Here is a 26,709-nt window from a genome sequence, read left to right as displayed (position 1 = left end):
GTAGCATGGTGCTGGAAAAAGGCAGCAGGGCCCCACTCTAATTAGGCCAAGCTGGAGCACTGAGTTTACTTCAAAGTTGAGTCAGTAAATAAAGAAAGAGTGGAGTATTAGAGTGAAGTTCCATTTCAAACAAACCATTGGATTTATAATCTAGATAAAAAGTGTAGAGGATTGGTCAAATAGGTTAAATGAATTGAGATGTGACTTGTCTAAGATGTTAAAAATTGAATTCAAAACTTGTTTTTGCAAACAAAACAACCTCTGTTAACACATAGCTATTCTTAAATGAATCTGAGTATAATGGATAAAAAAGAAGACAAGTAAATGTAATGGCCAGTGTTTGGAAAAGTCAAAATTAAGAAGAACCAGGTGGGCTGAAACACAAAATGCTGGGACTTTTGAAAATACAGAACTATAACTTCATTTTAAACCTCTACTTCCAGATAAAAAGCTGTTCCAATGCGTTTCTTGTGGATTTCAAACCAAATACAATGTCAGCATGGCGGACCATGTCAGAAACCATAAAAATGAACGCCTTTTTGTATGCGGACAGTGCGACAAGTCATTCATTAGTCAAGCTAATTTGAACACTCACATGCAGACACATAAAATGTCAGCAGTCGATGAATATCCGTTTTCTTGCGATCTCTGTGAATTTAAGTGCAAGCTTAAGGGTTATCTCCAAAAACATAAAAAGTTACATTTTCCCCAGAATAGTCTTACATGTGACATTTGCGAAAAGACATTTGCATATTTGTGTCAACTCAAAAGACATATGGTGTTTCATGAAGATAAAAGACCATTCACCTGTGAAATTTGTAAGAGGGCATTTAAGGCTAAACATTTATTACAAAGGCATATGCATCTACACAGTGAAGAGTCGCTACTTTGTCCCGAATGTGACCAAACATTTTGTAGACTTGATAATCTACGTACGCATTTAAGAAATGCTCATAAGAATAGCGTGACCATAGCTAGTAAGAAGAGAAAAGTGACGAAGTACTCTAGTACTGATGTGAATAATTCTTTGAATCTGAGTAAAGCTAATTATAATCCAGTCAGCGATGGTGATTCTAGTGGTACATATTATGTCCAGGATATTATATACCTTCAGGAAAGCAAAGAAACTGCCACTACAGTTAGCAATTTGGAACATTTTGCAGATGTTGAAGAGATTGTTAATTTTTGTGACGTTGTTGAATCAAGTCCAGTAGCGCCAGCAGAATCTGAAGTTTTTGCAAGTAGTAGCGCTACCATTCACACTGACAATGACATGTCAGGTTGTGTGATTGAAGAAGTGGTGCAAAATGAATGAGTTTCATTTAGGATAGTATCTAATTGTTATTACGTTGATAATGAATTTGACATCTAAACATTTATTTAATGTGGTGTGCTGTACACTTGCGTACACTTGTTATGCCCCCACAAAGTGGCGGCATATAGGGTTGCCCTTGTCCGTACGTACGTACGTACGTACGTACGTACGTACGTATATGACTTGTAACGTACGTACGTACGTACGTACGTACGTACGTATGTACGTACGTACGTACGTACGTACGTACGTCCCGAAGATTGTTTCCGATCTAATTCTTGAAAACCGTTTGTCCAATCCTCACCAAACTTTAAACACATGTTTGTGACCATAATATCTTGATCAAGTTCGATAGTCATGGAAATCGCTTTAGTCATTTAGGAGTTACGGCCCTTTTTTGCCAAAAATTCCCGAAGATTGTTTCCGATCTAATTCTTGAAAACCGTTTGTCCAATCCTCACCAAACTTTAAACACATGTTTGTGACCATAATATCTTGATCAAGTTCGATAGTCATGGAAATCGCTTTAGTCATTTAGGAGTTACGGCCCTTTTTTGCCAAAAATACTTCAAAAATATATGTTTCCAATCTAATTCTTGAAAAGTATGTGTCCAATCCTCACCAAACTTTACATACATGATTGTGACCATAATATCTTTATCAAGTTCGATAGCCATGGAAATCGCTTTTGTCATTTAGGAGTTACGGCTCTTTATTTGCAAAAAAAGACTTGAAAAATACGTCCCGAAGATTGTTTCCGATCTAATTCTTGAAAACTGTTTGTCCAATCCTCACCAAACTTTTAACACATGTTTGTGACCATAATATCTTGATCAAGTTCGATAGCCATGGGAATCGCTTTAATCATTTAGGAGTTAGGGCCCTCAGATTATCCTGAATAATCATTATGGCTTATTTTTATATCTGTGAAGCTTTTGCCAGGGGTTCCTAAGTTCAGGATTAATTCTGAAATCATGATTGAGAGCTTTGATATCGTTAGACCATTGTACAGTTATGTTATAGAGATTGTTTTTTGCATTAAACACAGTAAGAAGAACCTTGAAATGAATAATTATAAATGACTTCGGAAACAATGTCAAAATTGGTCTTAGGTTTGGGCATGAATCCCTCATACTTGAACAGATCCTCAGCCCTTTTTCCTGATTGACAATTATCAGCTGTTAAAGCTCCTCATTTGTTTATGTGGAAATAAAAAAATAATGTTGCCATACTGTATGAAATAAACATGTCGAAGCAAAAAATATTTGGTTTCAATTTTAATTGAAATAACTCTTTATCATACACACAGTGTTCTCAAAAAGAAACCAGCTGCTGGTCATAAGTTCAAACATCAATAGGGCTGGTTTAAATTTGGAAAATAAGTGAATTTTAAGTAGAATAAGTAGTGGCTGTTTACCTTACTGTTTGAGACAGTTCAACTGATATTTATTTAGAACCAACTCTGTACCTACACATTTGTAAGGAAAATTGTAAGAACTTAATATATATATATTTATATTAAAAAGGCATTAAAATTAGCAAAATATAATCAAGGTAACATGGCATAGTGCTTAAAGCATTTCAGAACATAATATTACTCAGGTGAGCCGAAAAATTCTTCAAAATCTTCAATCACATCCTTGGTTGACACTGTGATTTGTTCTGCACATTACAGTGAGTTTATCACTGAAAATAAATGTAAGCCTTTTTTCAAATTTTCATTTTAGGCAAGAACATATATGAATGTAAAGAGTGCCATTACAAGAGTCGTCACAATTCTAACATGAACGACCATCTACGCACACACACGGGTGAGAAACCGTTTGTGTGTGGTGTTTGTCATAAAAGTTTCCGAGCCCAGTCAAACCTGAACCAACATTTGACGATTCATTACGAAACACGGGCGCATGAGTGTAGTGTTTGTGGAGTGAAGGTGAAAACGAAGCAGCAATTAAATACCCATAAAAAAATTCACACCCATGAAAAGAATATTAAATGTGACGAGTGTGATAAAATGTTTTCAAGTCAGAGGTTGTTAAAACAACATAAGGTGTCGCATTCTGATGTTCGTCCATATCAATGTAGTTACTGCAGCATGTCATTCAAAATTTCGGCGATGTTACAACGTCATATGTTCATTCACACCGGAAAGGGCAAATTCCAGTGTGAGATCTGTAAGAAATCGTTTGCTCGCAAAGAATCACTCACAAATCATGTTGGGGGAAGGAAGTGTGAACAGACAGTCCTATTAATAGAGCGAGAGATTATTGCACATGAGAAAATTGACCATGAGACCTATATAGACGAAAACACAAAAGTTGATATACAAATTTTACAAAATGATGGAAGTGTCCCGCTCGAGCAGATGGATACCTGGAGCACCGTAGTTGAAGAAGGGGGAGATTACTACCTTGTGGAAAAGACGGGGGAGATGTTGAGAATATCTCGGGATGATGTGGAACAGTCACACGAGGGGGCGAGGCTTATTGTGCCTCAAAACTTGTGAACAAGGACATTGTGATTGTGTACAGTAAAAGCAAATTAAACACTAGAGGTGAAATTCATCAACTCTGTCTTTTAACCCTATAGGGGCACAATATAGGTATACAGAATATAATAACAATACTTACGCGCTTTTTCAACTCGGAATTTGGCCACGTAACTATTAGTTGAAAAAAAAACATTTATAAAGGCTGATATATTTTATTTGTACACATATTATATGAATTATTTTGTTTTGATCGTTCAAGTAAAATGAGATACAATTGCAGAATTATTTTTTTTTTTTTTTTTGCATCAACCTTTATTGTGCCTGAAAGAACTTTTTTGTTTTGTTTTTATCAGAAAATACATTGTGAAATCTGAGTTATAAATTTTCAATCAAAATGTGATTCTTTATGTAAATTTCTGTGACAAATTCATCAATATTCAGTTCTGTTTCTCAGGTGAGCTTGGCATTACTTGCATATGATGTATTTTGTAACAAAAAAAATTGTTTTGATTCTTTGAATGATGTAAATATAACATAATGATAGCTTTGCCGTTTATAGATGCATACAATCATGTACTATAATAAATTTTAAATAAAGTTCTATTTTTATAAAAGATTTCCAATTTTTCTTTATTTATCCTTCGCAAAATGTAGATGAACTAGTTCATTGGTATTTCATAATGAACAAAATGATCATTTAATATCAATATTTAATATCATTTCACATGCTTGTATTACAATTTGTAGGAGGGAAGATTACAGCCTATCAATGCAAAGTGTGTGACTTTAAGACAAAACACCGAACAAGCTGCATCGACCATGTCCGATCCCAGCACACAAAAGAACGACCTTTCTGTTGCGCAGTCTGCCTCAAATCATTCTCAAACCAGTCTAATTTAGAAGCGCATCTCGCCACACATTCTGATGACCGTAGATTTGCTTGTAGCATATGTGGCAAAGCATTCAAGCAAATGCGTTACTTGAAATGGCACATGGATAAACATACTAGGAAGAATGTGAAAGACCTACCGTGCGAAATCTGTGAGAAAACATTCACTTCTATATCTCTATTAAAGCAACATTTGCTAACACACTCCGATATACGCCCATTCTTATGTACACATTGTACCAAGACATTTAAAACGAGGGCTCTTGTTAAAAGACATGAAGCCACACATACAGGCGCAGGACAGTTTACTTGCACGGTTTGTAAGACAACATTCTGGCGGAAAGATTACTGGAGGGACCATATGAAATTGAAACATGGGCAAAATGTGGACCACTTGAAGCGGCAACCTTTAGTCCGCGTAACGACTGAAGAGACTAAAACTGCTGTTAAAATTAGTGAAAGTAATGTTACGATGGAAAATGTTGCCAACGAGAACAGTCAACCAGTTGCGTTCGTGGAACATATAGCGAGTAAGATAGACTCTAGTACAGATAATGTTGATGGACAGACTGCGAATTACACAGCAGTGGAAATTAGGGAAGTAGAAGATGAAAATGAGACTTACGAAGTGTTTATAGATTATGGTGATGGCTACCAGGCTGGGGATGTTACATTTGAGGAAGGGAAGGTTGATGTGAACAGTGACGGCCAGATTATTGTCATCCACACTGATCAAATATGATTATAATTGATTATAGCGTTTCATCCTCATTCATTATTTTAATTACAATTTTAAAGTGAAACTGTCTCTGTTGAGTAAAGCACAGTTTAAGAAATTAAAGTTTGTGCTTATTCATCTGATGAAAACTTGATATTGTTTAACTAATCAAACATATCTTAACACGTTTAATATAATGATATATTATGATAAGTAGTGTACAAGACTTAGTGTCTGAACTTGTGTGTGATTATGATATGTTGTCAATGGTCACACTGTTTATAACTGTTTTATATGCCAATGTGATTATGGTCTGGAGGCCTTGTTTGAATATTAATATTATTAGGAATTTTAGTGTTTTCAATATACTTGTATTTCTTTTCTTTTGAATCAAACAATATCTTTATTTGGCTGGACATATGAGTCAGTTTGTTAACATCATAGAAATAAACAGTTCTACAAATTGAATAGTCTTTTTATAACTGATATCTCACCAAGACTTGACTTAAATTATTGACATCTTACTTAGACTTGATTTTAGTCATAACATTTGATGGGTTGATATTCATCTCACTTCAACTGGACTGATTGATATCTCACTAAACAGACTGGACTCAAATGAATGGTATCTATTCTCATTCAGACTTGATTTCAATTCTTAATATCCAACTAAGACTCAATTTAATGATTGCTATCTTACTTAGACTTGACTTTAATGATTGATATCACACTGTCATGACGGATTAACAGGAAATGTTTAATCCCATGTACAGTATAATTATGCTCAGGTGGGCAATAATGAACTTCACCAGAATATAATGTTTTGAGGAACCTGCACAGGATAAATAAAACTCCATATTTAAAAAATGGAGTAAAATTCGTCCTGTGCTTAAATAAGTATTTGATTTGTTAGTTTTAAGAAGAACCAGCACATCCCATTGCCTATACTACAACATTAATGTCAGGGTCTCAGGGATGTGATTTGTGTGTGGATTTAATGGCATCAGGGACCAAAAACAACATTTTATTTTAAGTAAAAGTTAACCTGTTGGTTTTGATTGATTCTCAATTTGTTGCTTATATTGACACACTCCAGTTTGCTTGAACTTTGAAGTATGGAAAGTCCTCAAAAAGACTTCTTAATAGCCAGTATTGCTCCTGCATCAGGGTGTTTCACCACCAAACCCATCACCAAAATGGTTTAAGCACTGCATCAGTGAGGTCAATCACATCCCTGAACTTTTAAGTGAGTATTCAACACACAGATCGAGTACCATTCTCATTCATCAGAGGTTTGATTATGATAAATCTATCCAGAATGATCACATACTGACAGCTGCAATTATATTTAAACTTATTTTTCCAGGAAGGGCTATCACAGGTTACCAATGTACGGAGTGTGAATACCGAACTAAAAACCATAGTAACGTGCTGTGTCATATTCGCTCACGACATTCACTAGAAACACCGTACATGTGTTCAGTGTGTTCGAAACAGTTTAACAATCGTTCCAATCTTAACAAACATTTACGAATACATTCAAATGATAGGCAGTTTGTGTGCAAATTTTGTGGCGCCACATTTTTGAATAAACGACCTTTGTTGAATCATGTTAACGTCGGACATTTCCAAATTAAGGAATTACAGTGTAAAGTCTGTGGAAAACACTTTGGCACTCAATCTGGAATGGCACAACACATGATAACTCATTCCGATAAACGGCCTCATGAGTGCCCGCAGTGTGGTAAAAGTTTCAAAACTCGAGCCCTTTGTGATAGGCATAAGGCAACTCATTCAGGCGAGGGACGCTTTCAGTGCATGGTTTGTAAGACATTGTTTTGGCGAAAGGATTATTGGAGACAGCATATGGAAACCAAACATGGTGAAAAGATGGAGCATTTGAAACGAAGACAAGTTGAGAAATTAGAGCTGCCCAAGGAGCAGAATGAAGATAACAAAGTAGTGCTTGAAAACAGTGATCAAGGAAATAGTAATTTAACAATTCACACTGAAAATAAAGATGAAAAAAATATTGATTCCACTATTCCAACTCAGCAGCAACTGCTTTGTTTCAATGATGGCGCGGTGCTTGAAAATGTTGATATAGAATCTGAAAGTACTGAAATTGCGAGAGAAACTGTGGAGCAATATGCTGACAATAGTGTCACAGTAGTTCGTCTGGGCTCTGGTGAATATGTGATGTACAATGAGCCGTCTCCCGGCACAATTGAGGTGGGAACTGTGACACAATTGGGTGACCCTGGCAATGCTGTTGAATCCTTCGTGGGTCTGCAAGATACAGGCTGACGTTTTGTTGTGGAATGCCGTGGTCTAAAAGACATCTTTGCTGAGAGGGCTTAATTTTATATAAATGAAAATTATGTGTGAAGAAATATTTTGAAATTAAACAAAACTTGTTACATCTCTGTTTTCCAAAGAAAAAAGTGGAGGTATTTAACATTTCAAACGTTAACAAAAATTCAAGATATTCAAATGAAACATATTGCCAGAGAAAAACAAGAACCATAATTCTAGCTGTAATAAAGGTTGAGGTTGGCCTTTTTTCTGATTAAAACAACCGTAAGCATTTGATTTGCAACACATTTGTTGTTGTTTGGTTTTGTTGACATCTTCTGTTATATACAGTCAAGTTATTTGAACAGTAGAATTGAAATGAATTTATACCACAGGTTTATTTGTTGCTACTGTGATTACTGAATACAATGCGTGTGAAATAATTGACTTGGTTAGCTAGTCTTCAACAACAAGTAGTGTTGTTTTCGTACTCTTTGTCTTGCTGTCATGGTCAGAGGTGCAACATGCTACCAACTGACAGTAAACGTACCCATTAGCAACAACAATGGCAGCTATCCCGAGAAAGGCCCATGATATTAGTGTACAAATAAATGAAATTATGCACCTTATAAGATCGTGAGAAAGAAACAAGAAATTTCTAAATAAAGTTTGTAAGATACTGTATATTCAGGTGAGCGAAGGTGATAGAAAATCAGACATCAGTTAATGTTTAAAAATAAAAGTATAGTCCAGGATCTTCATAGTTGTTTATAATGATAATTTGTTATGTATAATGTTGTCGGCAAAAGTTCACATTCAGTTACAAATTGTATAACTTTTCTGGGATTAAGTGTCACGGTCAACTATTTCCAGGACGGATTTCCGGCTTCAGCTGTACAGACTGTGATTTCAAGACTAAATATCGTGTCAGCATAGCCAATCATACACGATCTCACATTGGCAACAAACCCTTCCAGTGTGGTATTTGTGATAAAACTTTTATCAGCCAATCAAATCTGGATTCCCATCTTCATTGTCACTATGAAGATCGGCGTTTTATGTGCAAAATTTGTGGATCCAGTTTCAAGAGGCTTAGGTCGCTGACAAATCATGAAAAACGGCATTTTGTTCTGAAGCGGTTTGAGTGTAATGTGTGTGATAAAGTGTTTAATACGCAGGATAGTCTCCGACAGCATGCCATTGTTCATTCTGCAGATCGCCCTTTTAAATGTTCATTCTGTATATCAGATTTTAAATCTAAAACATTACTGAAAAGACATGAGTTTAAGCATACAAAACAAGGAAAATATCAGTGTGAACAATGTGTTGAATCCTTTGGACGTAAGGAAACATGGCGTACACACATGAAACAAAAACATCAGCAAAATGTTGAGAGTGGCAAACGCAAGGGGATCATTCACTTTGATGATGAAGGGGAGGCTATCGACTCTCAAGCAGAATTGGAAGAGTACTTGGTTGAAGTGGCATTACAAAATGAAAATATTGATGGTCCTAAAGACTTTGCAAGAGGACTTGAGGCTGATGTAGATGTGGCAGGGACTATAGAGGGTCTTTGTACTGTTAGCAATGCGGGAGCTGCTATATTGTATTGTACCGAATAATTGATGAACATTTTTGTTTTATGTTTCTTCTCATTGTTATAAAATTGTTTTATCATATTGAGTATAACAATAAACACATTTACAATTTTCATACTAGATCTTGCGTCATTCAATTGTTAGGGTTGTATTCTACTAACACTATATGTCATTCTCTTTCACAGTGACCTCCCTTGATGAGAAGAAATATAAGGTCTCTGCAAAAAAAAATAATTTGAACTTGTTTGTGAATAACTAATTAAATCTTCAAAAAGGTGACAAAAATTGATCTATTTTGATGGAAAGCATTTGAATTGCTATTGAATATTGCATCAATTTTAAGGAGGCCTTGATTTACAAGATTCAAATGAATATCTGGTGTTTGAATTAAGTAAAATAACTCCTTTTCAACAAAGAAAAAAGGTTGTCAACAATTATTAAAAGCTGAAAGTCACATAGTTCCTTCAAAACTTAATAAATGGTGAGCAAATAAAACAAATAAACAATTTAACTATTGACTTAGAAAATTAGAAGTGCTTATCATATTATGTTGCCTGGATACCTTTAGCTAGAATAAAGGACCACTAATGATCACTCACAGTATCTCTTTGTAGGCTTTTTTATTAGTTTGCAAATTTATTTTGCAAACATGATAAAACTTAAGACAAATATTTTCCATAGTCAGTTGACATAAATCATGTTTCCCACACTTATTATGTTTCTAAAGGACCCTTAGTCACCCTCTTGTTATCAGGTCAAGGGTACTAGAGGTCAATCCTGATGATCTCATGGTCCTCAATGGATTTTAAATACAACTGAGCTCCTGAGTCCTACCAAAGCCTGAAACTATAAGAAGTGATTCTAATTTGATGTCCAGTCCTTCCAAAGTCTCACACTAACAAGTGAAGGTCACATTTGAGGTCCAGTTATATGTGAGGGTCACATTTGAGGTCCAGTCCTAAGTCTCACACTAAAAAGTGAAGGTCATATTTGAAGTCCAGTCCTATCTAAGTCTCACACTAACAAGTAAAGGTCACCTTTAAGGTCCAGTTCTACCAAAGTTGCACACTGTAAAGTGAAGGTCAAACTTGAGGTCCGACCTACCAAAGTCTTACACTTAAAAGTTAGAAGTGAGGGTCACATTTAAGGTCTGGTCGTACCAAAGTCTTTTACTAACAATTTAATGTCACAGTTGAGGTCCAGTCCTTCATGAATGCTTAACGCCATGTAGTTTAACCTATGATATGAATAACTTCAGAGTTGACGTATTTTGACCAAGGTCAATACATGTATACATCTCTATGTTCTGTGTCAAAGTAAAATAATCCTCATTATTAATTGATTAACCTTTCCCTTTAATATTTTTCCATTCTTATGCATGCTTTCTAGCTTCTTTGTACATCCTCTTGGCCAACAGGAGTTGAGGCTAGATTCACTATAATTATAAATAATTGGAAAACTTTGAAAATGTCAGAAACTGCTGGCCAGATTTCAAAATGATTTTTCCTTAGGGGACCCTTATCGATTTCCTTGTTTCATCAGGTTGGTAATAAACTTCGCCATCAGAGGGCGGGGCTAGTTTTCACTATTTGAAAATATGGATACAATTTAAACATTGTTTTTTGTTGTTGTCAGAAATCATTTGTCCCTTTTGCTCAAGAATAATTGCACAGAGATTTTCCTCTGCTCTGAATCATGTACTCAGGTGAGCATAAAGAACCATCTTGGCCCATGTGTTTTTATTTATTGAAAGTTACAGCAAAACATTTTGCACCATGTCATCGGCCTTTTAAACGATTAATAATTTATATTTGTAGGCACAGGAAAAATTAAAATGTACATGTGCCCACACTGTCCATACCAATCAAAGGTCTGCGTCAACATGCGCCATCACATCTATGTACATGAGGGTGTGAAACCGTATAAATGTGATCAGTGCGACAAAACATACACTGACCGATCTAACCTAAATGCTCACAAAGTTTCCCATCAAGCTGATCGGCCTTTTATGTGCGATGTTTGCGGTGATTCGTTCAGGACTTCGAAGATGTTGAAATTACATCGGAATCGACATTTCCCTGGAATGTTTACCCATGTTTGTGAGCTATGTGGGAGATCTTGTACCGACGCCACGGCTCTGAGAAATCACAAATTCCAAATTCACAAAAGTGAGCGAAACTTCAGTTGCGAGTACTGTGAATCAAAGTTTAAAACAAAGCCGCAGTTGTTGCGACACCAGTTCACTCACACAAAACAGGGGAAGTTCCAATGTGATCAGTGTGGCAAACCGTTCTTCAGGAAAGAGTATTATAGAAATCACATGTGGAAAAACCATAAGGTGAATCTGGACCATGAGAAGAGGAAAAAGATCATGCGTTTACCGATGGCTGTTATGCCTGAAGATGCTACTGCAGTTCATATTGAATTAGATGAACGCTCCGCTCGGTTTAAGGAGAGGGAAACAGGAGCTGATGTCTCGTTGATCAAGCTGGAATCTGAATTTGTAATCGAAGAGGAAGTTCTCGTGCCATTTGCAGACCATACCTTGAATCTGCCAGAGTAATCCATGCCGTTTATATGATACATGTCGAGGGTTGAAAGCAAAAAGGTTCTAACTGAAACAATTAAGGATTGCAGTTCAATGCAACCTTGCTCTGTTGAAACATATTACAGCATTATACATTGTAAAATTTGTAATCTGTGTGTTAAAATTTGCTTCACTTGTTTAGATTGTTTGATTATATAAATATTATTTAGGTAAATACATTGTGCCATGCTTTCAGGAACAATACCTGAAATAGAATGGAAAACTACTGTCATTACATATTGAGGATATATATATATATATATATATATAACATGAGTGGTCATTTAATATGGAATTTATTTTAATAATATTTTTCTTATTTTCTGTGTGTTAAATGACCTCTTATTTTACATTTTTAGTGTTTTAGCTGAAGGGTTTACTGTTATGGAAGGATGCTGCACCCAGTGTTCTGTTTAAGTAACAACCATGGGCACCCTAATCTGCCTCAAGCAGAATTGGAAGAGTACTTGGTTGAAGTGGCATTACCAAATGAAAATATTGAGGGTCCTAAAGACTTTGCAAGAGGACTTGAGGCTGATGTAGATGTGGCAGGGACTATAGAGGGTCTTTGTACTGTTAGCAATGCGGGAGCTGCTATCTTGTATTGTACCGAATAATTCACGAAACATTTTAGTGTTATTTTTCTTCTTTTTATTAATAGAAATACATTGTTTTATCATATTGAGTATAACAATAAACAGGTTAACAATTTTGATACTAGACCTGGCTTCATTCATTTGTATTTAGGTTGTAGTCCATTAACAAAATATCGACCAAAAATGTCAGTCTCCTTCACAGTAACCTCCCTTGATGAGAAGAAATAAAAGGTCTCTGTAAAAAGTTTAATTTTCGCTTGTTTGTGAAAAACTTCTTCAAAAAGGTGACAGAAAAGGATCTATTTTGACAAAAAGCATATTGACTTGAAAAACAAGAAAATCTTGTTCAACGTTAACTGGGTAACAGAGCTAAAAATCTTTATTGGCTATATATTCATCCACAAATAAAGTTTACATTACACTCTGATAAATATCTTTAGACAATGTATTTATTATGTTTCCCACAAAGTATAATGTTTCTTTATGAATCTTTAGTCATTCTCTTGTTATTTAATAAGTCAAGGGTGCTAGAGGCCAACCCAGATGATCTCATGGTCCAATTAGATTTTAAAAATAACAGATCACTGGCCCTTTTGAAAATAATTGTACAGAGAAGTTTCTCTGATCTGAACCATTTTCTCAGGTGAGCACTAAGGGCTATCTTAGCTCTCTTTGTTTTAATATACCAGTTAAAAAAAATGTGACAGATTATAATTTAACCTCAGCTGTGATGGGCTGGTGGGCAGGCATTATGTGTCCAGTATGCTTTCTACTCAATATTTTTAGAAGCCTTTGTTCAATCATCACCAAAATTGGTCAGAACGTGTAAATTGGCAAAATTTCATGGAGAAGTTTGATAATCTGAGCCATATTGCTCTAGTCACTTGAGAGTATTCTCCCTTTAATTATATGAATATTCTAAAACTGGTCCTGATTGCCCACTCAGTAACATAAGAAGCCTTTGTCCAATGACCACCAAATTTGGTCTGAATGTGTAATGGCATAATATTGGAGAAGTTCGATAACCAGCCATGTTGCTCTAGTCATTAGAGTTATTGCCTTTAATTATAGAAACTACCTCAAATTACCTTTTCCGGTTGATCACCGGTTGGTGTTATCACGTGATATTACAGAGGTAGGTTTAAAGTTTAATTATGTTAGCCTTGATAGCTCTGTAGGGAAGATGCTGGACTGCAATTTTTGCGACGCGGGTTCGAACCCGATCTCCGTCACAATTATTTTTAACATTTTGGTACTTTTTTTACAATTTTGACATCAAAGCGTACATTTTATTAGATAATTGTCCTGAGATTCGTTACAGAAAAAAAAATAATTTTGGTACCAATCTGTGACACAGCCCCTTTAAGATTTGTCTTGTCATATTAATAACTTTAGAACCTTTTGTCCAATCATTATCAAATTTGGTCAGAATGTTTATGGTCAGAATATCTTGGTCAGGTTTGATAACCAACCATGTCGCCTCAGTCACTTCAAAGTTATGACCTTTGAATTGGCTAAAAATGTAATTACATTGTCTACTCTCTAAATAAGTCTTATAGTACAACCACTCGCCACCAAACTTGGTGTCTTAAAATTATGACAGGTGTATGTTGTGACAGTTGGTGCTCTTGTTATTTATCGAAAATTTCAGCAGGTTTGCACTGAATCATGCCATTTTCAATGATTAAGCGTTTATATTTTTAGGCACAGGAAAAATTAAAATGTACATGTGTCCACACTGTCCATACCAATCAAAGAACAGCGTCAACATGCGCCATCACATCTATGTACATGAGGGTGTGAAACCGTATAAATGTGATCACTGCGACAAAACATTCTCCGACCGATCTAACCTGAATGCTCACAAAGTTTCCCATCAAGCTGATCGGCCTTATATGTGTGATGTTTGCGGCGATTCGTTCAGGACTTCGAAGACTTTGAAATTACATCGGAATCGACATTTCCCTGGAATGTTTACCCATGTTTGTGAGCTATGTGGGAGATCTTGTACCGATGCCACGTCACTTAGAAATCACATATTCCAAATTCACAATAGTGAGCGAAACTTCAGTTGCGAGTATTGTGAATCAAAGTTTAAAACAAAGCCGCAGTTGTTGCGACACCAGTTCATTCACACAAAACAGGGGAAGTTCCAATGTGATCAGTGTGGTGAACCATTCTTCAGGAAAGAGTATTATAGAAATCACATGTGGAAAAAACATAAGGTGAATCTGGACCATGAGAAGAGGAAAAAGATCATGCGTTTACCGATGGCTGTTATGCCTGAAGATACTACTGCAGTTCATATTGAATTAGATGAACGCTCTGCTCGGTTTAAGGAGAGGGAAACAGAAGCTGATGTCTCGTTGATCAAGCTGGAATCTGAATTTGTGATCGAAGAGGAAGTTCTCGAGCCATTTTCAGACCATACCTTGAATCTGCCAGAGTAATAAATGCAGAGTACATGTTAAAACAATTAAGGATTGCAGTTCAATGCAACCTTGCTTTGTTGAAGCGTTATAGTACATTTTATTTTGAGTGTAAAAATGTGCTTTAGTTTTAATTTTGGATTATGAAAATATTTTTTAAGTAAATTATATATTATTCAATATTATACAAAATGTGCCATACTTTCTGGAACAATACCTGAAGTGGAAAACTACTGTCATTACATATTGTGGATATCACTAACTTGAGTGATCATTTAATATGTAATTTATTTTAATCATATTTTTCTTAAACCAATTTGGGCTCCCTTCTGCCTTCATAGAATGAAGTGCTTGAGACTGTCAAATATTGCGCTTGTATAGATAAACTTATAATATGATTGTAAATTATGCAAACAAATATTACATAATTATATGGCAGTTGAAACCTAATAGGTTAAACACAATTCTGTATATTTTCTGTCAAATTCAATGTGCAAAAATGATGATGATGATCGACGATTTTAAAATGATAAGTATTATGCTTATAATATTGATATGGATTAAGAGGAGGAATTATTGGTTTTAATTGCTATTAGTGCTACTTTATTAAATTGCTGATTTCTATTTATTTGATGATTTTACAATTCTCCACTTTGACTTTTAATCATGCATCTTGTTTTCTGTTCAAACAAAAAGAAACAGAGAATGTCATAGGAAAGGTTATGTACATGTATTCAATAGACTTGAGTGGTATTTGTTTACTTTAATGGTGTGATTGGGTGTTTAAGTAAGTACTTATCATTTACCTGTTAAATCATGTTTTTGTGACAAGGAAGTTTTAAATTTATTATTTTCTTTATTCTTGTTATCTGTTACTTGGTTATAGATATAAAATACTTCTCTTAACTTATCTTTCTTGACTTCTGACTGTTTTGTAAAAAAATGTGATAAAATAAAAATGAAAAAAATTGTTACTTAAAAAAAAGAGTAGAAGGTATGGTTTGTCATTGCCTTTAAAGCTGCACTCTCACAGATTTACGTTTTTTGCAACTTCTTTATTTTTAGCTCGACTATTCGAAGAATAGGTGGGCTATACTACTCGCCCAAGCGTCGGAGTCGGCGTCCGGTTCAAGTTTTAGGGCAAGTTGGGATTTTCACTTATAAGTCCAATGCCCTACATTCAATTGACTTAATACTTCACGCAGTTGTTCAGCGCCATCACATGATGAGGTTAGATATCTCCATATCATTCTTTACACAGATTATGGCCCCTGATTAACTATGGAACTTAGGTTAAAGTTTTAGGGCAAGTTGTAATTATTTATTAATAACTTCTCTATCCTTTGTTCAATTGACTTAATACTTCACACAGTTGTTCAGGACCATCACACAATGAGGTTACTTAACTCCATATTATCCTAAACACAAGTTATGGACCCTGATTGACTTAGGTTAAAGTTATAGGGCAGGTTAAAGTTTTAGGGCAAGTTGGGATTTTCACTTAAAACTCCAATACCATTCATTCAATTGACTTAATACTTCACACAGATGTTCAGAGCCATCACATAATGAGGTTAGATAACTCCATATCCTTAATACAAGTTATGGCCCCTGATTGACTTAGGTTAAAGTTTTAGGCAAGTAAAAGTTAAGGGCAAGCTGGGATTTTAATAAAAAAAAATTCTATACCGTTTATTAAATGCACTTAATAAAATTCAAAATTATTTACGACCATCTTACAACAAGAAACATTACTCCGTTTTAAGCCTAAATACAAATTATGGCCCTTGAATTTTTTTTTTTAATTTCCTTTGAAAGGCATATTTGTATATTCTTAGCCACATTTTCATAATGGGAAATCAAGTTATTTGAATGACTTGCGTCATTGTTTGGGTGGGCTGGTGGGAGGGCAGCATCAAAGTCACCTTATGTATCGAATAATTTTAGTTCGGTTTGACATAAAGAGACCAAACTTGGTATTATTACATCTTATTGTATTCTAAGTCAAAGCGGCGTAGTCGAGCGCGCTGTCTTACGACGGCTCTTGTTTATCTTTGAAAGAGAGAATTTTTGTGTAAATATCTGCAAACCAATGATAAAAGATGGCTGAGTGACTAAAGATCAGATCGCAGATTTTTATATTTCCGTTTGGAAATTGCAAACTAATTCATTCAACTTCCGATTTCAGTGAGAACAAAATTGAATCTTCTACAACTTTCTCTTAACTGTATAGTCGCGTATTTAATTTCTAATAGTAGTTATCAGTAAGCCTTGCAAATGATACCATAATAAAATTGGGTTCATCAAGCATGAATTTTAAACATTATCGCCATCATATGGCTCAATAAATTGACAAGCACATCATTGTGGACTGGATACCTTACAGAACAAACTGCATTACTGAAATCAGTGAGTTCGAAAACCTGAAATTTTTAGGGTAAAAAACAATGCGCCAGTGGGACAAGAAACAAATTGATTTAGATTTACTTTTTTTATTTTTCCAAAGTGAATAAAATATCCTCTAATAAATCAACATATTTTTAAATATCACAAGAGTATCACATTTAGCTGCCATGACTAGAGTTTGTTTAAGTTGGCAAGACATTGGAAAGTTGACAAAACATCGAAATCACTATATTTGCTAATATAAATGATCTACAATAAAATAACGAACATCTGTTATCAAACACGCAACTTCAATTTTATAAACATCTGATGTCTTTACTGAGTATTTATTTCAAAAGATAAAGTCTATAATTTTAGCCTTGGAAACGTACCAAACTGGCTGTCATTGGTGATGATATATCCAAATCTTAAAAATGTATGTTTAATAACTAATACACATCACAATATTCTAGCTTTCCCCGGTCTGCTCCTGTGACTTTGTGTCACCACTGTCCTCTGCTTTCTCCACTGGCTTGTCCTCCACACTTTCCTCAGCCTTGTCTCCGCTGGGTGTTGTCGCTGTCGGCTTGTTTTCAGCCGGGCTCTCTGTTCTTGACGTGGTCTTTGGTGTATCTTCTTTTTTTGGTGGCTCTTCATCCTTAGTGGTCTCTTCTGGTTTGGTTTCTATCGTAAAAAACATGTTTGATTATTAAAATGGACTGAAATTCTGTTACAGGAACTATTACATGTTGTTTTACTTCAAATTTTACATTTTACAATAAGATTAAACTTGTAAACTATAGTTTAATGATTTGGCTGCAACATGTTGTTTCAATGTAAAGTGCTTAACCATAGCTTACATTTTTTCTTCATTTGTAAATGTAATTAGAGCTGCACTCTCACAGATTGACCATTTTAACAACTTTTTTTATTTTTTTGTCTTTGAAAGAGCAATTTTTTGCATAAATATCTGCAAACCTATGATATAAGATTGCTGACAAAAAATCAGATCCTAGATTTTAATATTTTTGTTCAAAAATTAATGTTTTATGGCTAAAACTGTTACTAACAGTTTAAGAAAAATGCATAAAACACCAATTTTTTAACTCATTTATTTTGTCAGCAGTCTTATATAACAGGTTTCTATGGATTTTTGCAAAAAATGGCTCGTTCCAAGACAAAAAATAAAGTTGTCAAAACGTTCAATCTGTGAGTGCATCATTAATAGCTATTTAATCAAGAACACCTTGCTTATTCCTGGACCCTAATATTACTCCAATTAATGAGTCTGAATGTTAAATTGGACTGCTGCCATCTTATTAATTTCTGAAGCCCCAAAACAACTCATTATTTCGAAATCTTTCTGCACTCTCATACACAAACCTTGTACAGGAGTCTTGGCTGGTTCTTTAACGGGTGAAGATGACTTTACAGGTGATGCGGGCTTATCAGGTGATTGTGATGGGGGTTGGTTGGCATTAATGTTGTTCTCATTTTCTGCTTGCTTAACCTGCTCTATGATTATCTTGGTGTTCAGGTCCTCTATGGCTCTGCTGATGGCACTTTCTGCAGCCTTGTCCCCTGCAAAATAAAGAATACTTGTGACTCAGAAATTGGTTATTACTTCTGTTTAAGGGACTCGTTTACATTTCAGACATTGAAAAAAATAATTTGATGGAAATTATAAACAAAAGTTAAAAAAGAGCTATAGCATAGAAAGGATGCAGGCAATGTTTTAGACGATAATCTGGGGTAAAAAAGTGTGTCCTATGCATAGTATAATAAGGTAGTTAATAAACAGTGATTTAAATGTATTACAGAAAATGCTGTATGTTTTAATAGCATTAGTGATGTTATTGAAAAAAGACAGACTTCAGGCTAGGATTTACAACATCATCTGTTCAAATGAGGATCCGCGACTTGCTATTTTGTGTTTATTAAAGAAAGTAAGGAAAATAATTTAATTTAAAAAAAGTGTGTACGAGTCACTTTTAACCATCATGTAAGAGTTTGAACAGTTGTGAATTCCCCCTTGTTTGTTAAAATGTTGGACCAGGCTGCGTTAAACAATAGGACTTTATGGTATGTCAATGGATAGAGAAATATTTTTAATCTTATATAGTTAATGTTTTCATCAATTATCAGGAAAAAGTAATTCTATTCCATTTCAAATGTTTGGAAAGAATGAAAAAAACAGACTTGACAGTATGTAGTAAAATTCCCTGAATTTGGTGAGTCACTAACAGAAGTGTCATTTTACAAGAAAAGGTATCATGGCCTTGACCTTCTGACCTCAAAATCAAAATGAGACATCAAATGATCATGACCAGTGTGAATACCAAGTTTGTAAACTCTACAATCAGTCATTCAAAAGTTGTGGAATGAAAACGATAAAGGACGCTGATGGACATTGCTGGGGGACAAATAACTCCCTACAGGTGTCTGCTGTGTTTCGCAAGCCAAACAAAATGTCTACCTTGTGCCTTTGCGAGTTCTAGCGCCTTCTCAAATGTTGCTGCTCCTGCCGAGTACTCCTCCAGTTTCACTGAAGAAACAAATGATATACAGGTGAAATCAGTGATGGAATATGTGTATGTTTATAGTACAATAACGTTGCACTATGGGTGACAGTACGGTAACCATTACAAACATGAAGATGAATTATTATAAAGAATAGCATTACAAATACATAGTGATTCTTTAACATACATGCTGAGCCTAATCAGCTCACATTTATATTTGTTTAATTGCTGGTGGTATTTAAACACAGAGGGGCGTATATAATAACGTTTTTATATAATTCTTCCCAATAACTATATTACATGATCTAAGAGTGCAATTTATATAAATCAGATGAATAAAAATAAAGTTATTTTTTATACGTAAATTAATCAAAGCAACTGACTCAATCACTTTCATGTCAATGATACAGTAAACAGTTTTTTTTAAACAGATTTAACACAGTCATAAAATACACTATAATTATGGAGAAAGTCAAATTCCACTAAATAAGCCAAGTTGATTAAGTTTGGCTTACCCTCAGCTTGTCCTGTAAGCACAGAGGCCTGTAGATGCCACATGGTGTCCCCTGCATCTACAGCAGCTGTCTCCGACTGCACGCCATAGTTCTTCGCCTCTGAAAAGTTCCCGATCTCAAGATGACAGCGACCAATCTCATGGAACAACCATGTGTTCTCTAATGGAGACTTGCTCATCGGCAGCTTGCGTTCCCAGCTGAAATAAAGGTAACGATTCAAGGCTTGACATCTTAACACAAGTTTGGCCAATAAAGGTAAGACCATTTTGTTTAACATCTTGAAGAAGGCAGTTCACATTAAAAATCAAATCAAAATTGTTATGCTGAAGTTTTTTATATCACTGCAAACAAAGTTTAAAGAGAAACATTGGACATGCCATCCAGTTAGTTGATTGGGTGGTCTGATGGCAAAAGCAGTCTTAGAGAAAGCTCTGTTATACTTGTTTCATGGCAAGAAGTGCCCGGTGTGTTTTTCGTAGCCTACTACCATTTCATCTTGGAGTGATGTGCCATTTAATTTGATTTTTACACTGAATTTCTCCAAGAGTAATAACTAAGGGAAACAACAACTGATACAATTAATGTCAAGATCAATACAAGTTGTTTCCCCTTAATAAAGTAAAGATATAGCCAAGTGCAAAATAATGATTTTTTTGTTGGATAGTGTGGGGAAAAATTCAGCTATGTAAATCTCGCAGTTATAGAAAGGGTTTTTAATTTGTTCCAATTTACTTGGCTATGACCACTCACACTTGTATGGCGTTTGAAAAGTCTCCCTTTCTGGCGTGCACTCTGCCAATGTTGTCCAGGGCTCTCGAGACAGCCTCCCCAAGGTCACTGGAATAACAAGAATGTAGAAAGTTTAGATCTGCATAAAGTTTTATGGAAATATGTCTCCTAAGAACAGAATTAAATGCCAACTTCAAAAATCATTTTTGTACACTTCTTTTATACTTCATTCATTCACAGTTTACAAATTCTGCAAAAAGTAAATGGTTTTGGTGTTAAATGGGAATTTATCTATTGCAAACCTCATTAATACAGCTAGAGTGCCCCCTCCCCCCAACAAAAAGTAAACATGAAAAGAAACCACATACTTAGTCTCTCCAATTTGCAGGTCCATCTCATGACTAGCAAGGGACTTGCCATAGTCTCCAAGCTCTAGGTATGCATTACCAAGGCAACTGTTAAGGTTGGCAATAACCTCAGTCTTGTTTGGAACGTCTTCTTCAGAGAACTTCTGTACAGTTGCCATGCATTTCTCGGACCTTCGCAGAGCCTCTGTGTAACGTCCCTCAACATGAGCTGTAAACAGGTACATTGTAATAATAACATTTTTATAAAAAAATATTTCTGGACTACCAGAGCTTAAAGGCTTCGAAATTTTCAGGTCTGGTTCTGAAACGTCAAACAAACAATTTATTCAGGATGAGAATGATTATATGTTTTCAAAATTGAATATATTGTAAAAAATAGATTAAAACATTTTTACTATGTTTTCTTTAACTGAGCTGGGAAAAAAAGCATCAACCATGGCCACTCGTGTAAGACAGGTTCATCTATAACACCTTACACTTGGTTTGGGATGAACATATCTTACACTGTCGGTGATGGAAGATACTTGTAATCATTAGCAGTTTTAATACAAATGTTGACAAAAATTGAATTCTAATTATAATAAATTCTTTTAGATATACAATACAAAATTCATATATAGAATTTCATTTCAGAAAACAAACATTACACATGTGAATCATTTTCAGAGTAGGTTTAAATGTATCATGTACCATGAACAAGGCTTATATAGACAGATTAACAAAGTTACCATCATCAATCTTCTCCAGTTCCTTGATGATGTAATCATTGGGTGACACCTTATTGGACGACACCTCACGTTTCCGGCGCTGCATAAGGCGATCATGTCGGCGAGCATACATGGGTTTCTGCTGGCGCCAGAAGTCAGACCGTGTATCAAGGTAGGAGAGGCCCTCAGTTACCAGTGTGGATATGGTCTTACCCATCTCTGACTGTGGGTCTGAAATGTTAAAATTATGTCAAATGAGCATGAACAGATTAATTTATTAATTTGAGAAAAGAAAGAAACTTGCAGTATAGTCAATTCACCTATGATCCATATGTATGATCTGAAACTGCACTTCTTGGTTTTCTTAATGTACTATTACCTATAAGATACTTTAATGAATAGTTGGTTTTCAGGTTTTTGAAGACATCGCACAGTAATTGGAGTATAACTGAATGCAATAACAAAATAACCCGTAACCATTTTTTTTTCAGAAGTTTGTCAAGGTAAATAGCTCCCCTTGCAGCTGTTTGATGATCTTTTCTCTTTGTTTAAACCTTATTTATTTTACAATGTTTGTGAATAAATTTATTTTAACTTATAATACTAAGTCCTCTAGTTGGCACGATGTTAAGCAAGAGTGTGGCCTTGGGTTATGGGGATCACAAAATAACCTAGAGTAAACTTACTTGTCTGGCTTCGTGACCACAAACCAAACTCACATGTACCCAGGCCCGTTAAATGAGGAATCAAACCCATGTCGCCTAGGTGAGAAGTGAGTGCGCTAACCTCTTCATTAATCTGTTTGGTATATGAAGAAGATACTAAATAGTAAATACAGTACTTTACATTAAAATACCTGTTTCTTTTAGGAGTTTCTCGAGGTACTGTCTGTCTCCATAGAGTTCCCCAAGCAGCTGTTTGATGGTCTTCTCGCTGCCTGGAGGCGTGCGCTGCTTTGTCGTCTTGCTTGTCTGGGCAACAGCAGTTCGACCGATTGTGTTGGTCTTGCGCTTGATCTTCTTCTACAAGTATTATTAATTAAAATAAAAAGAATATGTTAGAAATACAATTTACATCACAGGAATGGAAGCCTAGTTTCGCCCGATCTCTTGTAGGAGGTCGTTTGTCTGAGATGGTCAAAGTATCTAAATGGATTATATTACTTATGACTTGAACTAATTAATGATCATAGATAATATGTTTTAATTTAATAGATCAAGTAGATTTTTTATTGTGTTTTTTTCCGTTTTCTTTTGAAAAGCTTTTATATCTTAATTCTTTATTTGATCACAAATAAAATGTGTGTTATCTTTTAAATCTAGTTGTTTTTTTTTCAATTACATAGAACAGAGTTTAACAGTTTAATTATAAGTTACCCTACGCTTGATCAAATTCTGGGTTTTATATAACAGGACTTGTATCAATTCTATATGCCAGAAAGTTACCAGGGTTTGCAAATTTTTGGACTATTTGTCCAAAAGTCTGATTGTGATGATTCTTGCAACTGTTCTTACTTTTACCTAGATCACAGAGAAATCAATTTGATTGAAGGCATGGAGTGAAGTGGTCAGTCCTAAAGCCCTCTGTTAACTTACATCATCCTGCATCTGTTCGAAGTATGACAGGTCGCCCTCTGTTGTCAGCTTAACGGTGTCTGGAGCTGCACAAACATGACATAGTAAGTGTATGTGCAATTCTGATTCAAAATGGATGGTAGTTATTACAATGCGTTTTACATGTACCGTTATTATAATCATGTTAAATGTTTTAAAACCTTGTCAAGGGTTTCTATCCTATTAAAATAAGACAATCTTTATTTTAAGACTGCAAGTTTTGAATAGAAAAAAACTTTTAAGAAAAATGTTTTTTCTCACAAACTGTTATTTTTCTTGTAATATTTATATTACCTCAGGAGTCTGTGCAATGCTTGTTTAGTATATATACCTTAAGTAAAAGAAAGTGTGTAACACTGCAATCATTTGGCTTGTTCTTTTCAGAGACAAAATAAGATGGATTAAAAGAAAACTGGAATTATATAGGACAAAAGGAAGAAAGGAGTACAGAAACAGTAAAACTGATGATGAATAGTTACAAAAAAAAGAAAGAAGTTGGAAACAGTGTTACCTTTAGTGTTATATGTGTTAGTTAGATTTGCTGGTTTCTTTGTAGGAGCAGATAGGTTAGAGGTGCTTACAGAGTCACAGTTAGTAGAGGCAGTAGAGAGAAGAGATGAACAGACACACTCGAGAGACCAGTCCGACTTTCTGCTGCGGGCTGTAATAGATTTGCCCAAGCCTTTCTTTCGAGCTGGCTGACTTTGTCGAGATTTGTTTTGACGAAAAGTAACTTTAGTTGACTTACAACCAACACTGTTATCTATAGCTTCCTGTCCTTTTTGAATGCCTAAACGAAATTCGTGAAGCTCAGGCCTGAGTTTATGACCTCTGTGGTAGAATACAAGGGCCATCTCAAAATCACCCTGATAATACAGGGCTTGCGCCTTTTGAAATATGCCCTGAAAAAGAAAATATTACAAAACATGAAATATTAAGTTTTAACTTTGTTGCACTTTTTTCTCACCTTTATGATATTTCCATATTTAGATAATAAATACTGGAAATTGCTACCCAAAGACTAATAGATTTCCAATAGTTATGTACTTTATACAGATTACAAATTGATCTCAATAGCAGTGAATGCAACATCTACTTTTGTTTTTATTTTATTTCTTGTCTATTTCTTTAAGAACCGCCACAGAGTTCATTTTAAAATTGTAAGACTATCATTTTTATGTTGTTATAGAAAATGGGATCCTCTTGGAAATTATTCTGCTAGGTATTTAGCATTGATATTAGATCATATTTGAGTCTTTGGCATTTAATATTTAAAAGTTTTCAAGGTTAATCTGTTCATCACTATTGCAACACCATAGGAATAATTTTATCACTATCATTGAGTGAATCGTGATAGTTATCCTTTATATAAATATTTTTTTTAAGTTTTATTGTACACTTGCTTCATTAATCCATATTTGTTTTGTATTCATCTTTGCCAAAATAAAGGAATTGATTATTCAAGCTTTTAGGATCCATTTTAATGATATTGAATGAATCATAGCGGTAAACAGGGCCTCTATTCATAAAATATCTTGAGTCATTTTCTAATTTAAAGTCTGAAATGTCAAATATTAGTGTTTTTACGTAGAAGTACAAGTTTTGAATACAGTGAATGGAAATAAAGTCTTTTTGAAATTATCACAAAAATTATGTTATAATATTTATGTATACCCTGGTATGTAGCTGTACACACAGTGAAATATTTTAATTAGGAAAAGGACTTACATTGTAAGTCAGGAACTGACTTAAAATGTTTTATGAATACCGGCCCTTAGATTATGTCTTTTATGATTTTTTACATTGACCACTACAGTACAGGTCTTGAATCAACAACCACAGGAAACAATAGCAAAATAACTACATGTAGTTACCAACTGAGCTACTGAGTGGCTGATTTTAACACTGTACACAAACACACTAATTTGACTGTAAAAATAACCAAGCCTATGCCCTCCCACTGTACCTTGTGGTAGTCTTTATCCTCTTGTAGAGAAGCCTCTGCATCGTTTAAGGCACTCTGCATGTCTCCCAACTGTAGGTAACATTTTGATCGGGCAACCAGGCAGTTCTTCTCTCCAGGAGTAAGTTCAAGTGCCTGAAAAAGGAAAAAGCATACTTGTTGATAATATTTCAAAAAGGAATAAAATGAGCATATATCATGGGAATTTACATCACCAAAAATTATTTAATTTAACTATTTTGAGAGTCTATGCGCCAAATACCGCCGACACTCTTGAGTATCACGTATCCAAAAGTCGGGTTACACCTCAGTTGATAAAATAAATAAATATGCATTTGGTTACATAATATAATAACTGTTTTCCTGCTTATATCACCTGTGTCGAGCATTTAGGCAGTCATATTACAAAGGTACTTCCCAACACATTCAAACATATCTGACCTTGAGAAGTTTGGTTGCTCCCAACTGACTCTAGGCTGAACAGGTATTTTTTTGAAAATAGAATGCCTCACTATCTGACAAATACCCATCACCATGTATGTTAAGCATTCATGGACATCATTCATTGTTATATTAATAATTGTCAATCCAGACCGGTCACGTTATTAATCATTTGGTAGTTTAGTGAAAAAGAAAAATACTCACGAGGGTATAACTTTCGATGGATTTCCTGTATTCCCCTTGTTTGAACAATGAATCGGCTTCGGCTCTGTATATTTCAAAGGTTCCTCTCGGTCCTTCCGATCCATTGTCATCGTGATACATGTTTTAGTCTTATTTGTTCTTTATGAAATTGTTATTTAAGTCCGTTGTTGTAAAATTTCACTTCTTTATCATGTATGTCGTTAGTTTTCCTGGAGAGTATCAACTTCCGTCTCGTGTTGCTTAGCAACGCGCATGCGCACTGACTCGAAACGTCACGCGCTCAAAAAGTACTTTGCCGGGAAAATTTTAACGAAGTAAAAAATTGCTCGAAGTTTATTAAGTTA

At 34.9% G+C, this 26,709-nt stretch overlaps 2 protein-coding genes across 8 annotated transcripts in view; one reads left to right on the top strand and one right to left on the bottom strand.

Moving 5' to 3' along the window:
- The window catches only part of LOC128234031 (zinc finger and BTB domain-containing protein 17-like), a 32,749-nt gene extending 16,891 nt beyond the window's left edge, over positions 1–15,858 (top strand). Inside the window, exon 5 of one of the 7 annotated variants that reach the window (XM_052947984.1) lies at positions 14,194–15,858. In XM_052947984.1, the coding sequence (XP_052803944.1) occupies positions 14,194–14,939 (746 nt within the window). In that variant the 3' untranslated portion in view covers positions 14,940–15,858. The other 6 variants (XM_052947983.1, XM_052947982.1, XM_052947976.1 and 3 more) reach the window with 6 other exon arrangements.
- Positions 15,859–17,643: 1,785 nt separating this feature from the next.
- Positions 17,644–26,485, bottom strand: LOC128235879 (outer dynein arm-docking complex subunit 4-like). The gene is made up of 12 exons (XM_052950666.1): positions 26,366–26,485; positions 25,724–25,855; positions 24,506–24,659; positions 23,740–23,804; positions 23,001–23,166; positions 22,166–22,375; positions 21,438–21,645; positions 21,091–21,177; positions 20,341–20,537; positions 19,780–19,848; positions 18,687–18,884; positions 17,644–17,987 (listed from the first exon to the last, which is right to left on the bottom strand). The coding sequence occupies exons 1-12, from the start codon at positions 26,483–26,485 to the stop codon at positions 17,773–17,775; spliced, it is 1,821 nt and encodes a 606-aa protein (XP_052806626.1). The 3' UTR covers positions 17,644–17,772.
- Positions 26,486–26,709: the final 224 nt, after the last annotated feature.

This window comes from Mya arenaria, chromosome 5 (genome assembly GCF_026914265.1).
Source record: "Mya arenaria isolate MELC-2E11 chromosome 5, ASM2691426v1".
NCBI lineage: Eukaryota > Metazoa > Mollusca > Bivalvia > Myida > Myidae > Mya > Mya arenaria.
The sequence above is the reverse complement of the archived record's forward strand: the minus strand, read 5'-3'. Positions and strand labels throughout refer to the sequence as shown.